The sequence below is a fragment of the Chrysemys picta genome, chromosome 4 (genome assembly GCF_011386835.1).
Source record: "Chrysemys picta bellii isolate R12L10 chromosome 4, ASM1138683v2, whole genome shotgun sequence".
Taxonomy (NCBI): Eukaryota; Metazoa; Chordata; order Testudines; family Emydidae; genus Chrysemys; species Chrysemys picta.
In genome coordinates, this window is record NC_088794.1 from 20,943,346 (window position 1) to 20,969,583 (window position 26,238).

The 26,238-nt window shown below is 51.3% G+C and overlaps 1 protein-coding gene and 1 long non-coding RNA gene across 6 annotated transcripts in view; one reads left to right on the plus strand and one right to left on the minus strand.

Annotated features, from left to right (window-relative positions):
* Nucleotides 1-12,977: 12,977 nt before the first annotated feature.
* Nucleotides 12,978-22,503, plus strand: LOC135982913 (uncharacterized). Of its 2 annotated transcripts, XR_010600401.1 has the most exons (3): nt 12,978-13,107; nt 17,432-17,676; nt 22,199-22,503. It is a non-coding gene; the product is annotated as an uncharacterized LOC135982913 (long non-coding RNA). The 2 variants fall into 2 exon arrangements; XR_010600400.1 differs by lacking the exons at nt 12,978-13,107; nt 17,432-17,676 and adding an exon at nt 19,308-19,721.
* SOX13 (SRY-box transcription factor 13) overlaps nt 14,254-26,238 on the minus strand; it is a 56,084-nt gene continuing 44,099 nt past the window's right edge. Inside the window, exons 12-15 of one of the 4 annotated variants that reach the window (XM_042849044.2) lie at nt 25,866-25,962; nt 23,865-24,008; nt 15,836-16,034; nt 14,254-14,645 (exon numbers count right to left, since the gene is read on the minus strand). In XM_042849044.2, the coding sequence (XP_042704978.2) occupies nt 14,366-14,645; nt 15,836-16,034; nt 23,865-24,008; nt 25,866-25,962 (720 nt within the window). In that variant the 3' untranslated portion in view covers nt 14,254-14,365. Of the gene's footprint in view, nt 14,646-15,790; nt 16,035-23,864; nt 24,009-25,865; nt 25,963-26,238 lie in introns of all 4 variants that reach the window. The other 3 variants (XM_042849043.2, XM_042849042.2, XM_042849045.2) reach the window with 3 other exon arrangements.

The following is a 26,238-nucleotide window of genomic DNA, read 5'->3' on the forward strand; positions in this document are numbered from 1 at the left end:
TTCATATTTTTAACTAATTAACTATGCACTGGGCTAGAGAGAGAACAAAGGGAGAGCTGCTTGAGTGCCTTTCTAGCCCCCTGGTGGGGGTGTTTGCCTAGGGGGGTCAGTGAAGCAGGCTCTAATCCTTCCTATGTTGGTGGCTGTGTGCCCCCTTGGGTGCTGAGTGGCTGAAACGTGGGCTGTGTTCTCCAAGGGGGTCTGCTGTGCCTAAAATAGAGTTGCAGGTTATTAAAAATGTTTTAGTGCACAGCACTTCTGTCACACTTACACTCCAACCTGCCTGGTTAGGGACAAGCCCCCCACCGTATCCTTCTGAGCATAGACTTGCACTAGGTTTTCCCACAGCCCGTGTATGGGCCTTAACCAACACGCTATAGAGAGTCTTTCCTAGCTAAGGGCTCTCAATCTCTTCTGCTGAAGCCGCTCCACTGTGTAGCCCTAGTTAACTGTGTGTGGGGCTGGGCAGCCAATCTCAGAAGATTACTCTAGCCCTGTGGTCTAAGCAGTCAGCTGAGCTGTATGCGTATCAGGTTCAAGTTCCTAGCTTGGTTTCTGCTGAAAAGTGCCTATGGCCTCAGTACCAGAGCTGCCAGGATTCTCAAGCTAGGAATGTCTCCGCAAAGCTTTTTTGGCCCAGTACAAAATAGATGGTGCATTTGACTTTCCACAGCAAGCGCTGCCAGACCTCCAGTAACTAGCCACACTTTGAGGAAGGCCACCAACAAATGCTGGTTTGTGAGCAGCACCTCAAACCTGGGCTTCCCACACCCCAGGTGCACAGCCAACCACAGCTAGATTGTCTCAACCATTCCTTGTGAAGGTGTTGCACTTTGTATTAAAATAATTAAATATGGATTGGGCCAGAGAGCGAAAAAAAATGGTATGGTGTTTGAGTGCCACTGTAGCCCGGTGGTGTGGGTGTTTTGAGGAGGGGAAGTTCAATTCCTTTCACAGGTTTCCAGTGCTAAAGGTGTGTGTGTCCTGCTGGTGCTGAGTTCTGAGTAGCTAGTGAGCCTTTCAAACTAGGTAGGTATCTTTAGAGAATATTTGCTGTGTGCAAACTATGGTCACATAGTAGAAATGTTGTAGACAGCAGCACACTCCACCAGTCAGACAACAGGGGCAGATCTCCCCCCGAACCCCTTGAGAAGGGAACAGGAACTTGAATCAGGCTCTACCCTCGTCCCACCATTGGGTCTTAGCCAACAGGCTAGGGAATCTTTTCTAAGCAGAGCCTCTCAATCTCATCTGCTGAAGCTGTTGCACTTAGTAGCCATAGTTAACTATGCGTTGGGCCGGAGAGCACACTCTAGTTCTGTAGTGTGAGCCCTCCGTTGGGCTGGCTGTCAGGTTCAACTCTGTGCCTTGATAACTGGCGATGGGTGTGTGAGGTTGTTGAGGCTTCCGGGAGGCTGGGCAGCGCTCTCACCTCTGGGTTGTGTGTGTGGAACTTTTCTTCCTGATGCAAAAGGGATGATGCCTTAGACTGTCCACAGCAGGCAGCACCACCCTGCCAGTACACTCACCAGGGAAAGCCACCACCACATCTCTGAGTCAGATCAGTCTCAAACTAGTATTTCCTACATCTTTAGGCCTATAGCCTAACCACAAGGCTACAGAGAAGCCACTAGTTAGCACCTCTCAAGCTCTCCTGTTGAGGAGGGATAGCTCAGTGGTTTGAGCATTGGTTTGCTAAACCCCAGGTTGTGAGTTCAGTCCTGCAGGGGACCATTTAGGGATCTGGGGCAAAAATCTGTCTGGGGATTGGTCCTACTTTGAGTAGGGGGTTGGACTAGATGACCTTCTCAGGTCCCTTCCAACCCTGATATTCTGTGATCAGCTTAATACTTGAAGCTGTTCCACTCTAGAGTCATCACCAATTGACTATGTCTGGGACTAGAGATAGACAACAGGGCCAGTGCTTCAGTGCCTTTCTAGCCTGGGTGTGTGAGAGGCAGGTTCAAATCCCACTTTGTGTTCCTAGGAGTGTGGCTGCACACATCCCCTGGGTGCTGAGTTACTCTTTGAAGAGGGAGTGCCCTCTAGTTTGCCTGTTGAAACTATTCCCCTTTCTTAACTATTAGCTGGGCCAAATAGGAAACCAGAAGCTGTGTCTAGTCAAGTGGTTCGGCTGCCTATCAGGTGCATAGGACACCTCTGTTCAAGTCCCTCAAACAGCTGGGAAATGTGGTGGTTCCCTTTGAAGAGGGAGCACCCTTAAGCTTTCCTGTTGAAACTGGTCCACTTTACTTAATTATTCATTTGGGGCAGTCAAAGGCCTAGGATCACTCTGTAGTCCAGTGGTTGGGTGCTTGCTTAAGAAGTGGGAGATCCTTGAAATGTCTGGTTCAAATCCTGCCTCTGCCCCTCAGACAGCGGAGCCCTCTTCAAAGATTTCTTCTATCTCAGGCCCTGAAGAGGAACTGAACCAAGGACTCCAGCATCCCAGCCAAGCACCCTCACCACTAGGCTATAGAGGGCTTCTTGCTCTTCCTTTATTCCAATTACTATTGAATTAAAGTAGCACCATTTCAATATGAAAAGTTTCAGGGTGCACCTTATGGAAATCCCTCTTTTCAGGGGATAGATAGAGGAATTGAACCAAACCCATCAGGATCCCCACTGAGCACTTGAACTACTAGAGTATCAAGAACTTTTGGAGCTATTTTTCTTTTGGTCCAATTAATGGTTAATTAAAGTGGAACAACTTTAACAGAAGCATAGGCTGAGCTGCCTGCTCAAGTCCACTCTCTTCATTAGGAAGGAGAAATTGCATCAATCTCATTGATGTAGACAATGGGTTTAAATGAGAAGGCAAAGCAGAAGGGAGACAAGGAGCAGCGATTAGGTGAGCAAGGCCCAGGGATGGGTGGGTTTTGACACACATTCTGTTGCACCCTCTAGTGGGGTGAAAGTGAACGCTGGCGAAAATACAGCTAAAGTTGGATGATTCCATCTTTGCTGGATCTGACCCTAACTGGCCCCTCTATTCAGCCCTTTTCGGGTGACCATATTTCCCGATGCTGAATATGGGACACCTGGAAAATTACTCTTATTCAAGCAAGTTCAACGGCAAACAAGCCTACAAATGTTCAAATGAACATCAAGTTGACTGAGCCCCAGTTTAAAAGAAATACTGCGCAGTTGGATTCTTTTTATTTTCCTTAGCTTTAAGGCTTTAGAGGTCACACGGGGAGGGGTGACACCACCACCCCCTACATCCTCTCTCTCTGTCTTTCTCACACACACATACACACACATGCACTCCTGTACACCTCTCTCACATGGGGCACAAAGGGGTGACCAACCAACCCTCCCCTCCCTGCCTAGCACTCTCTTCCCTCCACGCCTAGCTGGGCCCCCGGGACGGACCTGCCTCTCCTGATACCTGGCAACTTGTCTTCCCAAGGTAACACATGGGAGGCAGGGTGTGTGGTATGCAGGGTCACATGCCCCCCCCCCCCAATTTCTGCCAGGATTCACACCAGAATATAGCCAGCAGCAGCCTTTTGGCACTGTGCAGGAGGGAAAGGACAGTTTGGATTGACCAAGGGTGTCTACACTGCAGAGTAAGCCCAGGGCTATAGAAGTTAGCAGACCCTGGATGGAACAGAAGCTGTGAAATGTAGGGACCCCTTTTGGAATCTCGGGGCAGCCGCCGGCCGTTGGGCACAGACTCACCCTGAAGGCTTCAGGTCTGACACCGGAGCTCCGGATCCTGTTGCGCCGGGCATCGAGCCGCACGACACTGCCGGGCAATGCGGGCAGCGCCGTCAGCCTGTTCTCGGCGAGGATGAGCTCTTGCAGGGTGCTCAGCCACCAGAAGGAGGCCTCGTCCACCCAGGAGATGAAGTTGCTAGTCAGGTCTATTCACTTCAGCTTCTCTGCTGGAGGGGAGAGAGTCCACCTTCACAAACCCTTGCCATCGCTCACAACGGTGCTGTGCAATAATTAGGGGCTAGGCCTGGCCAGAGCCCTAGGGGAAAAAGCCAGCACTCCAGCAAACAGAACTAGAATGAACCAGGTCCTCAGCTGGTGTAAATGAACACAGCTCCATTGAACTCAATGAAACGATGCCAGTCTACACCAGCCAAGCCTAATCTCACATCTAACACAACAGGCCAATAGCCTGACTATGGTGGCTGGATGCAGCTCCAACAGAAATGTGAAATACATTTATGTCTTTGTTGTTATTATTCCTCCAAGGGCCAGATTTTCAAGCCCTCGGCATCCCCTCTCAGGGACAGGTTTCCAGAGGAGCTCAGCATCCATTTAAGGGCCGAAATCAGAGCAAGGTTTTCAAATATGCACAGCACCCAGCAAGTCCCATTTTAACAGAGCCCAGCTCCCACCCCAACATGCACCTACTGTGTGGAGAGCCTCTGCAAGCCCCAGCTCACAGTTTTCTAGCTAGTCCCGCAATCTTAAGGCTCCATCTGCCTTGGCAGGGTGCATTCCATTGACTATCACCAGGTGCAATTCCTTCCTGCAGGGGAGAAGGGACTTTAAAGCTACAGGGCTCCTATTCCAGCCAGCCAAGGGGGAAGAATTGTGCAACACCACTGGCCTGCCTCTAGAGGGACCCGTTAGGAGATCTCCAGAGCTGGGCAAAACCTAGCGAGTTTGCTTCAGGGGGCATGAAGGGATGACTGTTTTCTCTGGGTTTTAACCTTGTGGTACAAAACTACCCCCCCCACACACACATTTTGAGTTCAAACAAGCATGGAAGGGAATGAAGTGCTGTAAACAGGGGCACCTGGTATGGCACTCATCGCACAGTCCTGCACTCACTCTAACGGGGATCTTTCATCTCCAACATCTAGGAGCCCTGCCACGTTATGATGTTACAACCAGCGAGTTCTTGGCCCTTCCAGTTCCTAGAGCCGACCAGGACTTGCTGTACTAGGACTTTAATAAAGAGCAGCGTTGTTGCAGTGCAGTGTTAAGTGCTCCCGTTCACCCTCCTGGGAACGGTCTGCTTTTGGCTCCCTGATTCTGCGCCAGGCTCTGTTGGGTGTCATGGTTGAGTGGGGGCCATGTGTGCGAGATGCAGCCATGTCCCGACCTGGCTCTTCCCCGCAGTGATGCCCTTACATGCCACTCAGCAGGAAGGCACAAGGCAGGTCAAAGAGCTACAGCAGGGATAGACCTGAAATAGGCAGTGTCTAGGGTAGGCAGGCACCCAATCAGGGCTGTTCTTAAGCATATACAGCTGCGTAGGGCACCCGAAATTTTGGGGCATCCCTGGGTCTTAGTGTCTACCCCCGCCCCGCCCCACCCCGCCTCGCCTCTTCCTATCCCTGTTCTGACCCTTCCTGCAGGCTCCCGCCACAGCTGGCTGCTGCAGCCTGGTGAGTCTTCCTCCGGAGGGGATCTACCGCTGTGAAACCTTCCTCCATAGGGGATCTAGTACTTAGAAGGGGAAAAGCCTCCGGCCTGCCAGCCCTAGTAGGTCAACATTGAAACTGTTAAAGAGCCATTCAAGTGGGAATGAAGCCATCTAACAAACATTTGCCAACCCCCGGGTGTATACTGTCAGTTTCTGAATTTACTGACACAAGCAGTTGTGTGTTACTGTAATATTTACTCAGAACATGTTAGTCTACAGGCCCTGAGTTTAAAATTTGCTTTAAAAATATTTCAGTCATGTGTTGCTGAAGATTATAAAACCACATCACTAAAAAAATCCTTGCATAGCTTTTTAGATGCACAAAGTGCGTATTCATCTTTAGCCTTAACTGCTTGGATCTTCAGACATATCGTTTTTTTTAAATAAATCCTTCAAAAGACCACCCTTATTTAAAATACACGTGCGAGCCCGGGCTGCTGTCAGGCATAGGGGCACCAGTTTAATACTACTGCATAGGGCCCCATAAATCCTAAGGCCGACCCTGCACCCAATCCCATTGAAATGCACCTAAGTTCCTTAGGCTCCTCTGAAGGACCCCCCGGCCAGCTGCACTAGGTAACAGAGGCTTCCTAGACACGGCATGCTCCATGCAGCAGCAAAACCAGGCATGTCTTGCGTTCATACGGTGCCTTTCCTCTCCATGCCTGCCAAAGCGCGTGAACGGCTGTGAGCCAAGTTCAGTGGCGTTGGGTAAGGGGTAAAGGCAAGAGACACCAGGGCAAGCGGGTGTGTGTAAGGGAGGCTAACACTGTCTCAGGGCAGCTCTTTGCTGACTCCAAGCTGATGTAATGTCTATGCTGCAGGGCCCTGGTGCACACGTCCTCAGTTTAGCCTCAGCCCTTATTTTGGCCCCGCTGATCAGCTCAGTGATGTCAGTGGGAGTTTTGCAGAGGACTCCAGCAAGAGCAGGGTCAGCCCCTTCACACTGGAATGACCGCACTGCTGCAGAAAGGCAGCCACCCCTGGCTAGAGCTTTCTCTTAGTGCAAATGCTCAGTCGTTCCTGTTGAAACTGTTGCACTTAGTAGCCATCGTTAACTATGTGTTGGGCCAGAGAGACTCCTCGAGCAGGTCACTGTCTAGACCAGTGGTCAGCAGGTCCATTGGGCTAGCTAAGCCCCAGGTTCTAGTCCTGGTGTTCATTTCCCTGCAGGTGTGTGATGCTGCCCCATTAGAACCCTGGCAGGACTTTCAAGCTTAGGAGGCATTGCAGAGCTTTCTCTGCCCAGCACAAAATAGAGCCCCCATCAGAGCTTTTTGCAGCAGCCAACCTCGCTCCTCCACCAAACAGCTCCAGGGATGGGACACTTGCCTTGGCTGGGGAACGCCCATCTGCATCCCCCTAATTTGGAGCACCCTGGGTCCCCCCCCTTGCAAAGCCTAACCAGGAGCCTATAGGGGACCCTCACATTCCTTGCGAAGCAGTGCCACTTTGTGTGTAAATAACTAAATAAGCCTGGGGCGACAGAAAGCAGCTGTGCTCCTCCTACACTACCCACAGGGTGGGCTAGGGCGTCCCCCAGGGTGCAGCAACTGCTCCTGGTCCACTGTGTAATGGACGACGCACTGGGCTAGGTGCTTGCCTTGCCTGTGAGATTGATCGGGCCACTTCAGGTCCTTCCCCGTGTTGCGTTGTGTGTCCTGATTGTGCCAAGTTGCTCTGGGTTGAAGCCCTAGTGAGGCTCTCACCGGAAGGGTGTGTGTTCAGAGTGTGTCTGCCCTGCACAAAATGCAGCTGCAGGTTAGCGTCTTTTTGTGGCCCACAGCTCAGCCCTTCCTCCACTCAGGTTCAAGTCCCTCCTTAAATGTCCACACATAGGAGTGTGCAGTGCCTGCTGTAGTGTGCCCACGGCTGGCAGGACTCTCACGCTAGGTGTGTACGCGTGCACAGAGCTTTTCTGCCTGTTCAAAAGAGAGCTGGACATTAGACTTTTTGCAGCCGGGTCCCTCACCTGAGCTGTGGGAAGCCTCCGTTTGTATTCCTGCTTTGGACCAGGGACTTGAAGCCAGGTCCTCCACCTTTCAGCACAGAGCTCTAAGTACAAGGCTCCAGGCTAACCCAGAGCAAGGCCCCCTCAGTCCCTCCTGTTGAATGTGTTCCACTTGGTATTAAACAAACACATATATACATATATTGGGCCAGAGAGAACATGAAAAACAGTTTGACTCTGTAGCCCTGTGGCTGGGGCCTCTCAGCTGTGAGGTATCTGAGTCAGGGTCAAGTCCCTGCCTAGTGACGTGTGAAGCCAGGTAGGGCTTGATGCTTCCGAGCTCCTGGCCGAGCTCCCCAGGATCCTTGAGTTCGCTGTTTGCCGGTGGGGCCCACCACGTAGGTGAGTGCATGGAGCTGACAGTAGGAGTTTTTAATGCACACACATCGATCTCTCCACCCCACACTTCAGGACACTCACCTGGGAGGATGGAAACCTCACCTCTGAATCCCTGATTTGGAGCAGAGCTCAAACCAAAGCCTCCTACATACTAGGGCCATGTACTAGCCCTCAACCTTCAGGATACTCCCCGTCCCTCAATCTTGCCTGTTTAATACACGGTGGAACAGCTTTAACAAGGTAACGTGTTGGGCTGGAGAGATTAACTGCCTCCCTAGTCCTACTGCTAAGGGTGCGTCAAGCCGCCTTCCTGACCCCACTGAGCTTCTTGGTGCCGGGGCTCTCACGCTAGGTGTTCAGAGCGCATCTACCATGCCCAGAATCCAGCTGGATGTTAGAATTCTTGAGTAGGCAGCTCCACCCCTCGTCCCAGCAGCTAGGCCCCTTTCCTCCAATGCGGGACACCGGCCTCCGAATCCCTGGTTTGGAGCTGGCATTTTGTATGCAGGGAATTGGGGCAAGGAATGAAAGCTGACTCCTTCCGAGCCCTCAGAGAGTGCCCGAACCACTGGGCTAGAGCCTCCCTCTCTCTCGCTCTAGCCCAATAGAGCTTTTATTTATAAAAAGTGAAACAGTTTCCCCAGGAGAGGCCGACCCTGATTGCCCTAGCCCTCTGGTGATAGGGTTTCTCCTGAGAAGCGGGAAACCTAGGTTCAAAATCCCTGCTGCAAATCAGCCAGAGCAGGCATTGGGAAACAGGTCTCCCACCTCTCATGCAAGTGGCCTAACCACTGGGCAGGTGGCAATAGCAAGGTGGGCCTCTCTTTGCTCCTAGGGCACAGGCTGGGTCAGTCACACAACTCCAGGAGCCCATTCATAGCTGAGAATCCCTGGGGGCTGGCGGTGGCTCTCCTTGGGCCAGTATTAGGCACCTGCCCACCTTTGAGGCCCTGCCCCCCTCCTCCCTGTTTCCTGCAGGCTTAGCTCAGGGGCTCCCTGCACAGCGTGCTGCTTTCTGTGAGTACCCTTCTGAGGAGCCTCACTCGCTCGCTTCATGGCCTTGGGGGGCCAGCTCAGGGCTGTGAATTCACAAGTCCCCTTTGTGAATCTTGCGCAAGGTCACCCAGCAGGCCAGCGGCAGAAAGAGGAATAGAGACTCAGGCCACAATTGTGAAAGTGGGCAATGCTGAACACAACCCCACTGAGAACAGCAGGTATTACTTAGGAAGAGGTGGGTATGCCACCCTGCTTTTGGGGATGGGTGAGGAGCAGGGCCCACCTTTCCGCAAATTACTTCCTTTCCAAATAAAGACCTGCTGAGCCCGGTTCATAGGCCAGCAGCAGTAGCGAGGGCAAAGACCCTGGAGTGACTCAGCTCCACTCTGCCAAGGGACCAGAATTTCCACCAACATTTACATGCACGTAAAAAGCTTTAATACAAAGATTGTTTCACACTGACACCTCCTCTGGGGCTCACACAGGCTGGGGCTAGTGCATTGCGTGTGCTAGGGCTGCCATTCTCCCTTGCCAGTTCCCTACGTCCCTGCCACCCCCCCTACGTCTCTACAACCTCCCTACCCACCCCCTCCCTAGCAGAGGCTCTTCATGCCTCCGCTGCCCTCTTCACCCATGCCAGACCCCTCCATTCTCCCTCTCATACCAGAGGCTCTGTGCTTCCCCATCAACCTCCCACCCAAGCCAAGGGCTGTGTGTGCTCCTACACGTCTTTTCTCCCATACCAGGGTTCCCCCCCCTTGCCTCGGATTATGTGGGACCCCATTCCCCCTTCTCCCTATACCAGGGTCCTGCATTCTCTCCCTCCTTGCCAGGGACTCTGTGCCCTCCCCCATTTCCTCGCTGTTATTCCACACCGACTTCTCTTCAGCTGCTGCTTCTTCTAGGCCATGTGGCTCACAAGTCCAAAACCAGACCTGTCCCCACTCTCTCTCACCCCCAAAGAAAGACTTTTAAAGAAATCAGGCTGAGAAGCAGCTGGATTAATTGCCCACGGTGTGATGTAAAAACTAAGAGGAACACAACCCCCCATGCCCAAGGGAATTAAACACTGGGTAACACCTTCCCCCACAGACACCCCTCCTGATCATTCGCTTTCATTTTTCAGACCCAGCTTGTTCCAGTCACACACTTACAAGCAGAAACAAGTGAAACTTAGCACTGTAAACAGCAGCAGTTCCCCCCACTGCCACTAGAGGGCAGGAGGCCATAACGTTTGGTTTGCACACCCAGCACTGGGTTTCAAACTGTGTGGCATGCCCGGTGTGGGCGTGGGCAGATTGCGAGGACCGATTCCGTTTATTAACAACCTCTTGGTGAGCAGCAACATGAATTTCCGAAGGGGGCCAAAGCACAAAACGTTTGGGTTCCTCGGCTCCACCGCATCAGGCATCTGCTGCAGGGGACGGAAGCTCCCCTGATAGGGCCATCGCATCCAGATGCTGGGCAGGCCGGTGACATTTGGAGCAGACCCCTCTCAGATTCATCAGCACAAGGGCACCCTCGGAAACCCACTGCCACCCAAGGGGGCAGCAGGACACCAATTTCTCAGCCGGCGAGCTGCGGTGAGCCTGCAGCCAGAGGCTTGATCCGAGGGTGACGGGTGGGGAGAAAAGGAAAATGAGGTAGGCAGGCAAGAGGTAGGAAGAGCCAGGAGACAGACTGCAGACAGGACTTCGCAATGATGTCACCTGTGCTGACCCATGAGGCTCTCTGTCCCGGATATTTACCAGCCACTGTCAGCTATGGAGCTCAGGGAGTCGAGACAGGTGCTTTTACAACCAAAGGTCGTGGGGTTGAGCCTGGTGCTGACGACCAATCTAGACAAGGGGTGGAGGGGCGCAGTGAAGAGAGTGCTGAAAGTAAGACAAGCGAAGCCACAGCAGGAAAGAAAAAGCATCGGGAAGGACGAAAGTGAAGTAGAATGAGGGGGGCGGGCAGGGAGGAAGAGAAGCTGCGTCCCTCTCCCCGACTGTGATCTGTTCCCCAAAGCAGAAGAGCCCAGATCTCTGCTCCAAAACAGCCTCTTTATTGTGCCAAGAGGGGGAAAACAAAAAACAAAAACCCCACCGTTGTAAACAAGTATGTGAAATATACAGGTTAAGTTACTCATCGTCTTATTAACAAAATAAAGCTCTATCTATATTTACAGTCATAAAAAAAAAACAGCTGGTCGCCTGGGCACATCTGGGGCAGATTTACAAAACGGGGGGTGATGCCTATTTCCAATGCATTCCTGCCTGTACAGTCCCCTTCCTCCCATCCCTTCCCCCCTAGCCCCACTAACCTGGACCCCAGGGGCTTGTCAAGAACACCACAGGAGGGACAGGGGTAATAAATAACAGAGAAAGGAACCCTTACAGGAGCTGAGCCCTGCCATGGAAAAGCCAGCACTGGCTGAGTGGGTGCTGAAGGGGCTATAGGGGGTAGGGCAGATATGCCACCAGGCCTTTGAGGGGAGCCTGAGGTTCAGCCTACATGCACACACACGTCCCCTCAGTTCCCAACCGTTCATTTTTGCCCCTAATCTGGGGACCACTATTCACTCTGTCTCGCATACACGTGCACCACTTTCTGACATAGCAACCCGTGCTGCGCCTACCTCAGGGTGATGGGACCCCATATCAATACAGAGGGTTACGAGACAGAACTCTAGAGAAGCCCTCCTTCTCCCAGCACTGCTGACCTGTGCAGTGTTTTAGGAAGGAGACACCTTGCTCAGCCTGGGGGTGCCTCCTGCCTGGAAGTTGTTGCACTGACATAGGAACAAGCAAAACAAACCACATGAGATTAGAGGTTGCGAGGAACCAAGACCAAGCCAGGAAAGGGGCCCATGCCCCAGGCCACAAGGGGAGTGCTGCGTATAGGTGACAGCAGTTGAAATAAGGACAGCAGCAGGTGAGAAAAGAAGAAGAAAGAGAGCCAGATCCTCACCTGGTGTAAATCAGCAGAAGTCCATCGGCTTCAGTACAGCGATGCTGATTTAGACCATCTGAGGCGCTGGCGCACGCTTCTTAAACTAGATGCAAGATCGAGCCAACAAATCAGGTCAGCCAGTTGTTGCCATGTCTATCCCGGAGATTCAGGGACTCACCCCATTTAACCCAGGCCTGCCTGGGTCAGTAGTCGCTCCATACAGGAAACCAGTTACACCGAAGCAACCTTGGGCAGCTCTTCTCCACGGGCCGCGTGTTCCCTAGCAAGCCCCCAGGCTGCACTCCTCTAGCAGCCACCAGCTGGGGCGCCAGTGTCCGGAGGTTTGTACGTAAAGCAAAACCCCCCTCCCATAACATGATCCGGACAACCGGAGGGGGAATCTTTGCACAGCAGCCAAGCAGCACTAAGGCCAGATCAGGGAAGGGGTGGAGAACATAAGCACCTGCAGAGGACCACCTCCCCTCGCCGCCGTCCCCAGCACAGGCCAGGGGGACGTCCAGCAGCTCTCGCTGTTAGCAGCCACCTGAGCTGCTGGGGTTCTTCACTCTCACTGCAGCCTGAGCCATGCTATGGAAAGGAATCTGCAGGTGAGGAGGACCCCAGCTGTCAGAATGGACCTCTCCTTCCTGCAAGCCAGGACTAGCTCCCTGCCTGTGGGCTGTTGGCTTGTCTTGGATGCGGTTTCGGCTCCTGCCACCAGGGAGAGCCAGGGTCCCATGCTGGGACCTGGTTTCCAGCCCTGAGGCATAGCCTGTCCCATGCACACTCCACCCAGGAGGATTTGCTTGGGGAGGTGAAGGGAGCACAGCTGGCACGTTCGGTTGTGACAGTGGCTGGCAAAGTCTGTTGGCTCAACTGGATTTGCAAAGCTGTAGGAGACCCGCAAGAACAGCACAGGTGTGGTAGCCAACGGGGGGGGAGCCGCAGGGGAATTCCAACCCAAGGGTCCCCGTCTGGTACAGGCACCGGTAGCCAATGCCGTGCCGCTGGGACAGGCTGGGGCTCCGTGCCCATCCCATGCCAGGAGCTGAGCCCCCTGCAGCAGAATGCCCCACCATGCCGCTGCAAGGAAACGGGCAGCAGCTTTATTTACAAACTGGGCCAGAGCTGTCAGGAGGATAAAAGGCTCCTCTGAGACCTTGGCTCTTACTCATGCTAGTCAAGAGCTAAAAACGGCTCCATGGGAATTTACTGGCAGGGTTCAGAGAGCAAGGGGGGGAACGAGAGAGAGAAAGAAAGGCCCGAGCGAAGGAGCGGGGGGGCGAGGGCGGGACGGGCTGGCACACGGACTGAATGAGGAACAAGTGTTCCACCCAGACATTTGCTTCGGAGAAATGAAAAGGCCCCAGAGAGCCTGGCTGAATGGTGGCGACTGTGCTGCTGCAGCCCCCGCAGCTGGCAGGGCCCCGAACAGGTGAGGATACTCCTCGGCTGGCTGCACAACAGGGCCGGGATGGGGGAGTGGGGAAAGACAATGGACAAAGGTCTGCCCAGCCCCTGGGGTCTTTCCTTATTTAACCCCCGCAGAGCCAGGGCTGCCCAGAGGCAAATGCATTTGTAATACTGGGGGGGGGGGGGGTGTTACATTTTCCAGCCCTTTTTCCCCATCCCCACATGTCCTGTTAGCTCAACGGCAGGAGAGTCTCGGGAGGCGTTTCCCATATGGGCTGTTTGTAGCTCACTTGGGACCCTGCACCAACTGCTCCGAGCCCCACGCTCCAAGCGGGCCTGGATCTGCAGCCCAGGAGGAGGTGGCGCCCGTCCCCACCGCAGTGAGGGACTCCGGATGGACCTTGGTGGCTAAGGATAAGAGGGAGTGGGAAGCCCACCCCTACCTGCGTCTCCTCTGTGCGGTGATTTCTCCCCCACCTTTCCCCAAAGGCCTGGCTCTCCGTGCACAACACGGCTCAGCCGAGGGGAGTTGGGCTCCTCCACATCCAACTAACCATGCAGCACCTCGCCCGCAAGCCAGTCTTTAAACCTCCTGTCGCTCATGCTGGCGAGAGGGCTGCACGGGAGGGAGCCAGTAACCCATGCCACTGCAACCTCCAGAGGGAGAAAGCTGGATTCCACAGGGGGCAGTTTCCGGATCTCCAGTGCAGTAGTGCCCCACATTCACAGCCCCACCATCCTAGATCTGCATCCCCTCCCCCTTTAGCTAGCTTTTACACAGCCTTGGGATTGCTCAGCCCCCATGCTGAGGGGCCAGGTACCTCCCACCTCTGTGCCACAAGGAAATATCCAGACGTCAGCTGGGTGGCCAGGACCCGTTGCTGCTTGGGTAGATGCACTGCACAGCGGAGCCGGCACCTCTTCTTTCTGGGCGTGCGAATGAGCCAAGGGCTGCCCCCATGCCGTGTGCGTTGGCACGCACACTTCCCATTGTCCCCCGCACACCACTATATCCGTCCAGCACAGCCCTGCATGCCAGGCCATTCGGGGGGCCAGAGCTCTGCACGCAGAGGGGTTCGACAGCGACCCCCCGAGTCTAGTCACTTCCTAGATCAGGGAGCCATGCAGTGATGGCAGTTCTCCCCAAGCCCCCATTGCCACCTCCTCCCCACTCAGTCAGGTCTTCAGTTCCAGCCCCACACGGGGGAACGCTGCAAAATCTGCTGCTGCTGCTCCCCGCTTCACACACGCGCGCGCCCCACCCCACCCCCGCCCTCTGCTCAGTCTGTGAGCACCACCAGCTCCCCGTCGCTCTTGTCCTCGCCCTCGGAGTCCTCGTCCTCGCTGTACCGGTACATCTCGCCATCCGCCACCGAGTGCCCGTCCTCCCCGCCGTCACCCTCTTGCGACTTGAGGCTGCGCGTGTTGACGATGACGGGCATGTTGGGGTCCATGCTGCGGGGCAGGTAGTGCTCCACCAGCGGCGGCGCCAGCTGCATGCCCACCGGCCTCTGGTACAGGACATCCGATGAAGAGGCTTGCATCTGACTGCCCGGGGGCCTGCAAAGCAGGAGATCACAGTCACCGTCCCTGGGCATTAGAGCTGGTTGGGAAATGGACTCCCACCCTCCCTTGGAAAACTCCAATGAAAATGAAAAGAAAAAAATTAGGCTTGTTGAAATTTTCACCAGAAGATTAGAGTTTTCAGTGGAAAAACCCAAAACAGAAATACTTTGGCCAAACACAGAAATATTTCAATTAGGAAAGGCTGCCATGGTGTCTCATGGGAGTTGTAGTTCTGGTGTCTCATGACCCCATTTTCTTCTATAGGTTGGGCTCCCTGTTTGGACAATAGCTGCCATGAGGCACCCTGGTCTCTCCTCATGGTGAGGGAGGCAATTGCCTCATGGGAGATGTAGTCTGGCTGAGGAGCCCAGCTCACAGGGGAAACTGAACTACATCTCCCATGAGGCACCACAGTGGCATTTTTGAACCAAAATATGTCAGTTTTCAAGTGTTCCGTTTTTTTTTGATGAAAAATCCAAAATTTTCCTTGGAAAGCAGAAACTTTTCGTAAAATATTTCACATAATTTAAAACTCTTATTTTCCATTAAAAACAGGTTTGAGGGAAAATTATTGACCAGCCTTACTGGGGATTCTCTCTTCCTTCTGGTCTTTCTGGCCCCCAGCCCCTTTGCAATATAGAATAACCGCTTTTCTCTCAGCTACCGTATATACTGATAGATACAGTGCAATGAACTGGCTAGCATGTCTGTGTGCCACTACCCAAACAATACTGGATGGGCTCAGCTGCGTGTCATAGAACACGTAACTGCTAACAGCTAATGGAGAGTCTCCTTTCCAACCAGTGGTGCTTCTAGGGTATGAGGATGTGGGGTTCCATCCTTACACTACACCCCAAATAAGTTCTTAGTGGCCAAAGTATGTAACACAATGATTACTGGGAGATCCTAAGGATCCCCATGCCCTGGACATATACTGACACTGCTAATCATGTCCTGCTGATCTAACCCCCACTGCGATTTCAACAGGATGCAGTATTGCTCTTCACTTCCTGTCCTAAACTTCTGCGCAGCACTGCTATGCCCTGTGTTCCACCCCAGCGTTCGTTGCAATTCAGCAGCTGGCAGCTAGAGACAAAGGCACTTTTTCTGGGGGGGAGGGGGGAGAAATGCAGACATACGGGGACCAAAAGAGATGGGAGCCTCACGCTATCAAGTAGCCCTGCCTGGTGTCTTGCCGTCTGTTCCTCATCAGCGCCTTGTACTCGCCCACGCGCAGCCGCTTCCCCTCCACGATGCAGGTGCGCTTTGGCCGCGGCTTGTATTTGTAGTCGGGATACTTCTCCAGGTGCTGCCGGCTCAGCCGGGCCTGCTCCTCGTAATAGGGCTGCTTCTCCTGGTTCGTCATCGATTTCCACCGGGACCCTGGGAAGAGAGAACACAAGGCAGAGAGATTCACAGAACTGTTATGTTTGCCTTTTGAAACTCCCCACCATCGGTGGCCATCACTAGGGACAAAACCCAGCATGGGCCTCTAATATTCGAGCTGGAAGAATAACCATGTTAGCTGGTAGCAGTAGTAGGCTGTTATCCACTCAAGTGACCTGCCACTTGATGCAGCACAGATTTCGCAGCAGTGTGTTACACCTTTGAAGCCCTCACTCCTGAAGCTGCACAGGCCAGGTGGAGCGGGGAAGGCATTAGATAAGGACTCTCACAATCTTCCCCAAACTACCAGAGCAGCAACAGGAGCAGCAGGGATATTTCTTCTCTCCACCTCTGAGCTTGAGCAACAACAAAGTGTCACACAGGATAAGCAATACCTCAGGAGTGCTCCCAATGCTTCATAAACATTAATGAAACCTCCCCATCCTCTTCAAAGGTAGGTCCATATCCCCCATTTTACAGATGGGGAAACTGAGGCACGGAGCTTCTGGGAAAGTGATTTGCCCAAGGCTGCACAGTGAGTCTGTGTCAGAGCTTGGAAAAGAATCCAGGAGCCAGAATGCTTTAGCCTGCCACAGTATCAGTCCTTTCCTTAAAACCCCCTCTTCTAGTGGTCCAAGCAGCAGTCTGGGAGCAAGGCAGCCCAGGGTTCTATTCCCAAATCCCTCCAGAGCTTTAGGCAAGTCATAATTTTCCACTGCCCCAGTTTCTGCATCTGTAAAATGGAGAGAATACTTTGCACACAGCACTTCCCATCTGCGAGGTGCCTCGCACACTGCTGGCTCTGTAAAATTAACAGTGTATAATAAAGCATCTCTGCTTTCCTGGGAAGTTCCGAGTTTAGATAACCAACTAAATAAAATAAATAAAACCTTCTTTGGAGAAGGCTGCCATTAGGGATAAGGCACTGGGATGGAGACTCAGGAGATGGGGGTTCAATTTCTGGCTCTGCAACAGCCTCCACCTGTGACCTTGAGCACATCACTGAGGTCTTGTCTATGTGGGAAAGTTTTGCTGGTTATACCAGTATACTGTGGTTATACGAGTCTAACTCCCAAGTGGACACTTATTCCGGTATAAGAGTGGGTTTTTCCATTTAGCTTAAACCCATTCCTAACTAACTTGAGTTAAACCAAAATAAGAGAATCCACACAGGACTTTGCACCAGTGTAACTGAATCCATTTAAATTAAACTGACGCAATTTTCCCATGTAGACAAGGCCTCAGTCAGGGTCTCTAGGAGCTACTGTGCTAACAATCCAATAGACGTTATGGAGGCAGGGGAAGAAAATGTCATTTGCCTACAACAACATCTGAAAACAAGAGGAGCCACCCAACTCAAGCGACTTATGCAGGTCATTGTCCTTGATTGGCAGGTGCTGAGAGGTATGCCAAGCCTCAGTGGGACAATGCAGTCACAGGGGACACAGGATATCAAGGGCACAGAGGAATGCAGGGCTATTCCACGGAGCCTGCTCCCATTTAAATGTGATTATCCAGGCCATTGTTAACAGCCAGTCCACCTGTCGTGAAAGAGAACGCCTCCCCCCGCCTTCCCCGCCGCTGACCTTTCCGCGTCACCTCTCCGTCCTGCGCTTTTGATTCTTTTTCCTCACAAAAGGTATGGCAAGCAGGTGCTGCAGCTAAAATAGACAATCCTGCCATGTGACTTGAATTCCCCAGGCTCGCTGACCTTTATTGTCATCCCTGCCAAGGTCCAGGGCAGGCGGGGAAAAGAGGGGAGTGGTGCACAGAATGCAGGCCGGACAGAAAGGGAAGGTCACGCTCAACCAGCAGGTCTGGGGACGGAGCAGGAGGAGAGAAAAACCTCACTTTTGTCAGGGGAACGGGGCCTGCTCCCCAGAAAATTAATGGGGGCCTTTGGATCAGGCCTCAGGGTAAAAGTGGGTCAGTTCAGATACAAGACAGACCCCTGCTCAGAGCTAGACAAAATCAAACCTTACATCTGATGCCTCTTCTTTCTCCCTCCCCTTTGTCCCAGATGCTTTCATGTCCATCGTGCCACGGATGCTATGAATACACAGACATGCACAGCTAGCCTGCCCAGGAGCTTAGCTCTCACCTGCCGCACCGCGACCAAGTCTAAAGAATAAGGTCAGCGTAGGGGTTCCACGCTCCCGGCAAAGTACAGTCTCAGGCTCGTCCTTTCTCTCCTGCCCCAGGAGCCCAGGGCACCACCTTCAATCACAGGAAGCAAGCAGGCCTTTTACACTCCACCCAGCTCTCCCTACTCCCACAACTGCCAGGGATTGGGGGAGCAGCAAACTCTCCCTTCCAGTACAGCCATATGAACCTCACACTGTCCTGGAAGACTATTGTCTGTCCGGTCTAACCAATCCACAGCTGCAAGGCAGTGAAAAACAGCTGACAGCTAAGCCACTCACAGGAGACAGAACCCAGGTTCTATGGCTTCACAACCCCAGTCTGTCCCACTCAGTGGATGGAGCAACACACCCGCCAGCTGGAAAACACTCAAACCATCTCTACCTCTGCCTCTGCTCTTACATTTCATGTCAAAAAGCAATAGTAGGGTTCAAAAAGGATGGGTCCAGATCTCTGTTGCCTGTAGAGTCATTTGCACAAGTGCAAACTGGGAGCTTTCCAATCCAAGTCCTTTGTACTGGTGTAAATGATGGTACAAGGCATAGGGCAAGGGAGAATCCAGCATAGATCAGATCTGAAATATGCAGGAGAACAAGTGTTTTGGGAGTAGCCCCTAGTTGTGCAAACAGCATAGCACTGACGGTCTGTCACTCTGTATATTAGAGTAAAAAGCCTGCAAACGCATGTCACATTTGTTCAGATTACCAACCAATGGCATGGCATGTTTTACCCAAAGATCTCAAAGCACTTAAACCTAACACCGCCCCTGTGCAGTAGGGAAATATTATACCAATGGGAAAATGAGGCACAGGGGTGTTAAAACACTCCCATAGACGTATCTTATGCATAGATTGCCAGGACCAGCCATGCATCCGGAAGATACACATGGACAACCAAAGCTTGGGCAAGTACACCTCTACCCCGATATAACACGAATTCGGATATAACGTGGTAAAACAGTGCTCGGGGGAGGCGGGGCTGCGCACTCCGGCGGATCAAAGCAAGTTCGATATAACGCGGTTTCACCTATAACGCGGTAAGATTTTTTGGCTCCCAAGGACAGCGTTATATCGGGGTAGAGGTGTATCAGCTCCATGCCTCTGGTTACAAAGATACCCACCACTAGTCTTTTCCACCTCTGCTAAATGTGCAGAAATGAACACAGGCTGCCAAAACAAGAACCTCACCAGTTATTTAAAGCTACATAATTACATTAGCAGCCAGCACACCACAACGTGGCCGTTCCTGACACCCCCCCCCAAACGCTGTGGGTTGCCATAAGTAACAGATCAGATCCTAACATAGTGATTCTTCAGAGGGAGAAGCTTTGTTCATTGCAGAGCTGCTAAAAGGCGCAAGAGACCAAATTAAAAGCATGCACTGAGGGTAACCCACAAACCCCTGCATTGTGCTAATGCGCACTCGTTACTAACAGTCTGGATGGACTCCTCACAGACCACACCAGAGGCTTTAAATAGCAAGCCTACCGAAGCTAGGACAGAGCAATTCAACATGAGACCACGGCGCGGGGAGCATGGTGAGGTGAGTTGGAGGCCTTTGCAGAATGCTATAGCCCAGGGGGGTTGATACACGGAGCAGAGGAAAGGGTGTGAGGGTCTGACAGACACTCATGTGATATAAAATCTATATGAAATATTTACCCCCAACACTTAAAATTGTAAAACAAGACACGGTGACAGGAAAAGCTCAGGACTGAACCCTAATGTAGAGAGAGTAGTTACAATATTCTAGAAAGGTAAGATCTTATTGCTGTCACCTCTTGGTTGGTGACGGGCTCTGGGAGTCAGGACTCCTGGGTTCTGTCCCCAGCTCTGGGAGGAGAGTGTGGTTCAGAGCAGGGCACTGAGCGTCAGGACTCCTGGGTTCTATTTCCCAGCTCTGACAGTGTTATGATCTTGGGGAGGTCACTTAGGGGCTGACTGCTCTGAGATCCCTCTAACTTCAGGGGGATCAGACAGCAGCACCCAGCCCCTCTGCAGGTTGGATAAGTTTCCTCCCTCTGTGGAACAGGGTCAGGCTTAATGCACGTAAAGCGCTTTCAGATGTTCCGATGAAAGGCGCTGTAATGGCAAAATATTATTTGAATTAAAACTGAAGCGCACAGTGCCAGGTGTAAACAGGCCTGCCCTTCACCTCTGGATTTGTTGGGGAGGGGAGGTCACATCATGCTTATGCCACAAGTGCAATGAATTTGGTGGTATCAGACTACGCTCTAAGGGCTTGTCTATACTTACGCGCTGGTTCGGCGGCAGGCAATCGAACTTCTGGGTTTGATTTATCGCGTCTTGTCTGGACGCGATAAATCGAACTCAGAAGTGCTCCCCGTCAACTCCGGTAATCCTGCTTGCCGCGAGGAGTACGCGGAGTCGACGGGGGAGCCTGCCTGCCGGGTCTGGACCACGGTAAGTTCGAACTAAGGTACGTCGACTTCAGCTACGTTATTCACGTAGCTGAAGTTGCGTACCTTAGTTCGATTTGGGGGTTTAGTGTAGACCAAGCCTAATAGACATTTCCCACATGCACATCACAAGAATTGTCCCTGTTTGTCTCAGTCCAGGGGGAATTCTGCAGCTTCACAGCAGGGGAATGGCTGGCCAAGGTTCAGGTGCACTGGCAAGGCAGCAGGTGTCTGGCTGGCCTGGAAGGAGATGCACTGGCAGAGCGGTTGGGGGACTCAGGACTGAACTAGCAGGGTTGGAGCAGATCGGGAATTAGGTACATGGGCAGAGCTGGGTGGGGGAAGTTTGCTTGTGCTATTAGCCCATCACTTTCATGAGCCTCATGCCATAGACCACCAGGGAAGAAGCTTCCTTTTATAGCTGCATTTGCACGGCCAGTTCTCTGACCCCTGGCCTCCCATCTGACTAGAGCCAGGATTTGATCTGGGTTCTGGTTTCTAGCCTGTGACACAGAGGATCATCTGAAAGAAGAGTGGGGGAAGGAGCGAACCAGGGTGGATAAAAATCAATGATTTAAAAAAAACAACAGATTTTTTTAATTTAAATCGGATTTTTTTGATAAAATGCTTTTTGAGGAAAAAAATCTATCTAAAGATCATTTTAATTAAGATACATTATAGCTCAAAGATCTCTCATCATGGAATAGGGATTATAAATTCTAATTCTATAGTATGAGACAATATATTCATGTAATGTTTAAGAAAAGTTTTGTAAATGAGTTCCAATAGGTCATGGATTAGGGACCCAAATTTATGGGGCTCCAGGGGCTTCTGTATAGATTATTTAGATTAATCTTTCTATCTACTCAATGGGACTCAGTGCTCAGTCTAGAAGATACCATCAGAGATGCTTAGTTTTGCAGTTCTCAAACTGTGGATTTGTGTCTCCAGAGATAACATGCGTGTTAACAGCAAAAATGTTTTTAAATAAATAAATAAATAAATAATACACAGAGGTGAGAAATAACAAACCTCAATCCTACTGTCCCTCTGCAAATTTGTGTACACAGAGTCAATCCCTTACCTCTCTCTAAAAGTGCAAAATTTCAGAAAGTTTAATAAATAGAAGATTGTTGGGGGCGGAATAGATCTGGACAAGGAGAAGTCTGGAGATAAATGTGAGAAGGGAGGGACAGGCAGTAGAAACAAAAGTGAAATTGTTTGAGCGGCATATTCCAGAAGTCTTGAGGTCTTTCTGAGTGTAGCCTTCATTGATTTGAGATCTACCATACCATTCTCTCACTGGAAAGGAAAACCTATAATGGCAGCAGGCCATAAAAGAGACCCAGTTTGGGAATAAGAACCATTCAAGAAATATATGTTTGCTGATGATGTTTTAAAGAAAGTCACACCAGTGAACTGATAGAAATCACTTAAGCACTTGGATTCAGAGACTGTTGAAGTGATAATTTCACTTTTAACAGCAACAGCTTCTTCTGCTGGTGTGGAAAGAATATTTTCTTCTTTTGGACTAATTCATTCCAAATTGAGAAACGGTTTGGGACCTGAAAAAGCAGGAAAGCTTGTTTTTCTTTTCCAGATTATGAACAAACAGGAAAAAGAAGGTGAAGACGACTGAGTTAGCTGCAGAAGCCAATATTTTAAGATTCTCATGTTGACCTGGCTGACACAGTAGATTTAATTTTTTTTTTAATATTTCTTTTAACTATTTTAGTTAAAAACAATTTTAACAAAAACAAACCTGATTTTAAAAAACTTGAATGTTTAATTGAATTCAAAAATTCATATGCTTGTTTTGTTAAAATATTATATGTTTGCTGTTGAAGAAAAGAATCCAAAATACATAACGTTGTTGTTTTAGTTAAATAAAACACTTTAAATGTCTGTCTGGTGATGTTCCCCTCCTAATACAGCACGGCAAGAAAATCCTCCAAATATTAATGATTTATGCTGAATTGGAGATAGTTCACCTCCCAATGACTTCATAAATATCTGCTTCAATTACCTTTGGTAAATGAAATAACCAAACACTCATTCATTTTCTGATATAGCTGTAAAACTAATCTGAAAAGTTTTCAAAATAAATCACGTTAAAAATGTATAGTGTGTACCTTCTAAAAATGAAAGCTACATCTATCTGTGAGTTGGGAAGAATATGTATTAAGGTTATAACAACCAACAAGAATGCACATTTATGTAGAAAACCATGATTAAATCGAGTCTTCCTGACTAGTGATTTAAATCATGATTTAAATCAAATCCACCCTGGAGGGAACATTCAGGCTGCGGAGCTGAGATTACAATCCATCAACCAACGGGGCTGGGGGAAAGCCCAGCTGGTATGAGAAACATCCTGAGCTATCCTTCACCGTGGATCATTGTCAAAGTGAGCTAGACCCTCGCTGGCCAACACCTGCCATTCTGATTCCAGCTCGGACACCGGGGAAATAAAAACCTGCTGCTCGCCATCATGTCCCACCACTGACCTCTCCACCAGGGTTAGCTCATTCCCACAGCTCTAATGCTTCTCCACTAGTCAAATCATACCAGATACCAGTGCATCTCATTGGTGTCTTATCTCCCTCTCACCCCAGCTGAGATATGCTTAGATAAGCTCAGAAAAGATCAGATAAGGATGGACAGATAATCTTCAAAAGACAAGGCTATCTCCTCACTACCAACCCTCTTTCCATAGCCAGGAACCACCCTGGGCTCTGAACTCAGAGCTCACACGCTAAGCACATTTAGGCCTGGTTGATGGTTGGCATCAAGGGAAAGCACCAAGTGCTGCAGAAAACGGTGCTTTCCCCGCAAAACAATGCACAGCCCCATGACCCAATGTGGTGCCAAGGGGCATGTGCTGCTGGAGAGGCCGACTTTGGGGAGAGACACACAAAAGCGCGGTCCTGGCCAGTGAAGTGATATTGAGCACCAGCCTTTCCTTCCTCCTCTTGGTGCAGAATGGTTTGTTTTTATGGCCCTGCTGCTTTGCCGGTCAGTGCATCCATGTACCAGTTTGGAGGCTCCAGACTCTTGCAACCAGCTGTCCCCGGAGAGAGGAGGGGGTTGCTTCTGTCATTTCAGCTTAGCTCAGAGCCCCTTGGCCATACAGCTGCATGGCATTAGCAATAGACAGTGGCTGATGGCTGCATGGATCAGCAAAACAGCTTGGCAGATTCCATGTCATTGGGAATAGCACAGCAGGGCAAGCCCACCCCACCCCCGCTTGCTTGCGGGACGCTCACCCAGGATCTTGCTGATACTGGAGTTGTGCATGTCCGGGAAGGCCTGCAAAATCTTCCGCCTCTCGTCCTTGGCCCACACCATGAAAGCATTCATGGGCCGCTTTATGTGGTTGTTGTTCCTGGACTCGGGGAAGTGTCGTGAGCCTGTTAGGGGCACAACAAGGACGAGCCAGTTAAAAGACAGGGAAAGGGAGGACCAAACACAAGATACAAAACGGTGACCAAGGTGATAAGAGTCTCCCCTGCAAGGGGGTTTTCCACATAAGAATAAGGGGCGCTTGATGGCGTAGGGATATGCTGCACTGGATTCTCACCATAGAGACTGAGGCTCAAATCCTTGGGAGCCTCCATTTTTAGCAGCCCGACGGGACAAATCCTGGGCTTGGTTTTCAAAGGCACGAGGAACCAGTTGCTTCCAGGTGGTGGGTTCTCAGACCCTCTGGAAAAATAAATCTCCCGTCTCTAGGGGCCTGATTTTTCACTTGCAGCTCCCCTTAACTTTCACTGGAATGCTCCGCACTTCTGAAAAGCAGGCTCTGGGTGTCTCCTGTCAGTCACTCAGAAGCTGGGGCATGCACAGCTAACGGGCGCTTTGGGGAAGTCTGGCCTAAGGGAACTGGCTGGGTCTCAGCTCAGTCCTCAGTCGACGTGTAGCCCCTTTACCTTTCGGAAAGGCTTAGCATCCACACCGAGGGGCCTCAGCCGCACTGGGGGAGGGGGCCCAGACTAGAACAGCAAAGGGGAGCTGCCTGTCCGGACGGAGGTGCCGCAGCAGAGGTGGAGGTGAGAGCAGCGTGAACAGCCTGTCTGTACTGTGCACGTCTCGTGCCAGGACTTTTAGTCCATCACTTGCATTAGTCAAAGTCAGTCCACACACAGGCACTCGGCCACCCCACTTGTGGGGCCAGAGACCCTCAAATGCCGGCTTCCCAAGCCATCGCCCATCCCTCAGGCCACCTTCCCTCCTGCTGGCTCTGTTGGACCAATCAAGAGCCAGGATTTGGCTGTAGCTGGCCAGCTGAGGACAAGAGCAGGGACTGGCTCCTGTCTATCATAAGCCCATAGCAGCAGCTCCCGCACCCGTGGGCGTAGGGGCCATGCTGGCGGCATTAGGGTGCAGCTATGCTCCGTTGATTCTCTGTTGGCGTAGAGATCCCAGGGTGCAGACCACCCCCAGAATCAAGGAGCCATAACCCGCTCCCTGATGGCCCCTGCCACAATCTAGCTTTTTCTCATAGACTCTATGCCACCCTTGTGGATGACACCCAGCTCCACCCACCTCCAGGACATCATTGTCTCCATAGTAACTAACGGGCTTTGACCAAAAGGATCACAAATTGACTTTTTTTTTTTTAATGAAGATGAAACCAAGCAAAATAAAGTGGAATTAAGTGAACTACGCTATGGTGCAAGATGCCACGTTTCTACTGCCCCTTCTGAGCCCTCTGGGGGATGGCCCAGCTACAAGTGGTTAGTGTGGCCTTCCCTGGTTGCCTGCCTCCTCTCCTCATAGCTTCCCATGCCCTGGCGCATCACATGTTCACTCTGTATCGACAGCGCCATTTAAATACAGAAAGTGCTAATTTAGCTGTAACATTGAGCGTCCCCATCAGCTGGGGAGAACAGCAGAGCAGGGCTGCAGGAAGTCAACTGAGTGACCACAAATGAAATTCCCACCATCTCAAATAAGCACTTCCCTTATATTAGGTCTTTGCTATTCTCTTCTGGCTGTTTATTTCAACTCATGTAGCGCAACCCAAAGAGAGACACAGGGCTAGGTAGCCAGGTCAAGAAAGAAGAAGGGGTGGGGGAAGAATGGAAAAGGAAAAAATAAGAGAAGAACAGAAGGAAAGAGAAGAAGGAAAAGTGATGCATTTTCTCCCATTCAGACCAGCCCCAGGGAATCTCCCCTTCAATGGACGTCCAAAGTGCTTAGCACCTCTCAGCATCAAGCCCAGAGTTGGCTTTGGAGAATGCCTCACACAGAGAATGTGTCCTTACCATCCATATCGCAGGTTAACATGGACTCGTCCAGTCTGTGCATGCACGTCTCCTCCATCCGCTCCTTCGTGGGCGAGGAATCCAAGCCCATTTGGTCCTGCAGGCCCGCGGAGAGCAGAAGTTACGGCTAGTTACCAACACAAGTCAGGTCACTGGTGGCAGAGTGACCGGCAATGAACCATCCCCCATGGGCTTCCAGAGCTTCCTCGTCTCACGGGCAGGCAATCCAGCTAGCAGCTCTTGGCTGGGTAACTCTGTCAGGCAAGGACTTCAGCCATGTGCACAACACAGGGACGAGTTTCAGACAGGATTGCCTGAGTTCTAGTGTGTGGTAGACAGTCCCTGAAATCCACTCCCCGGGTCTCCAGTATAC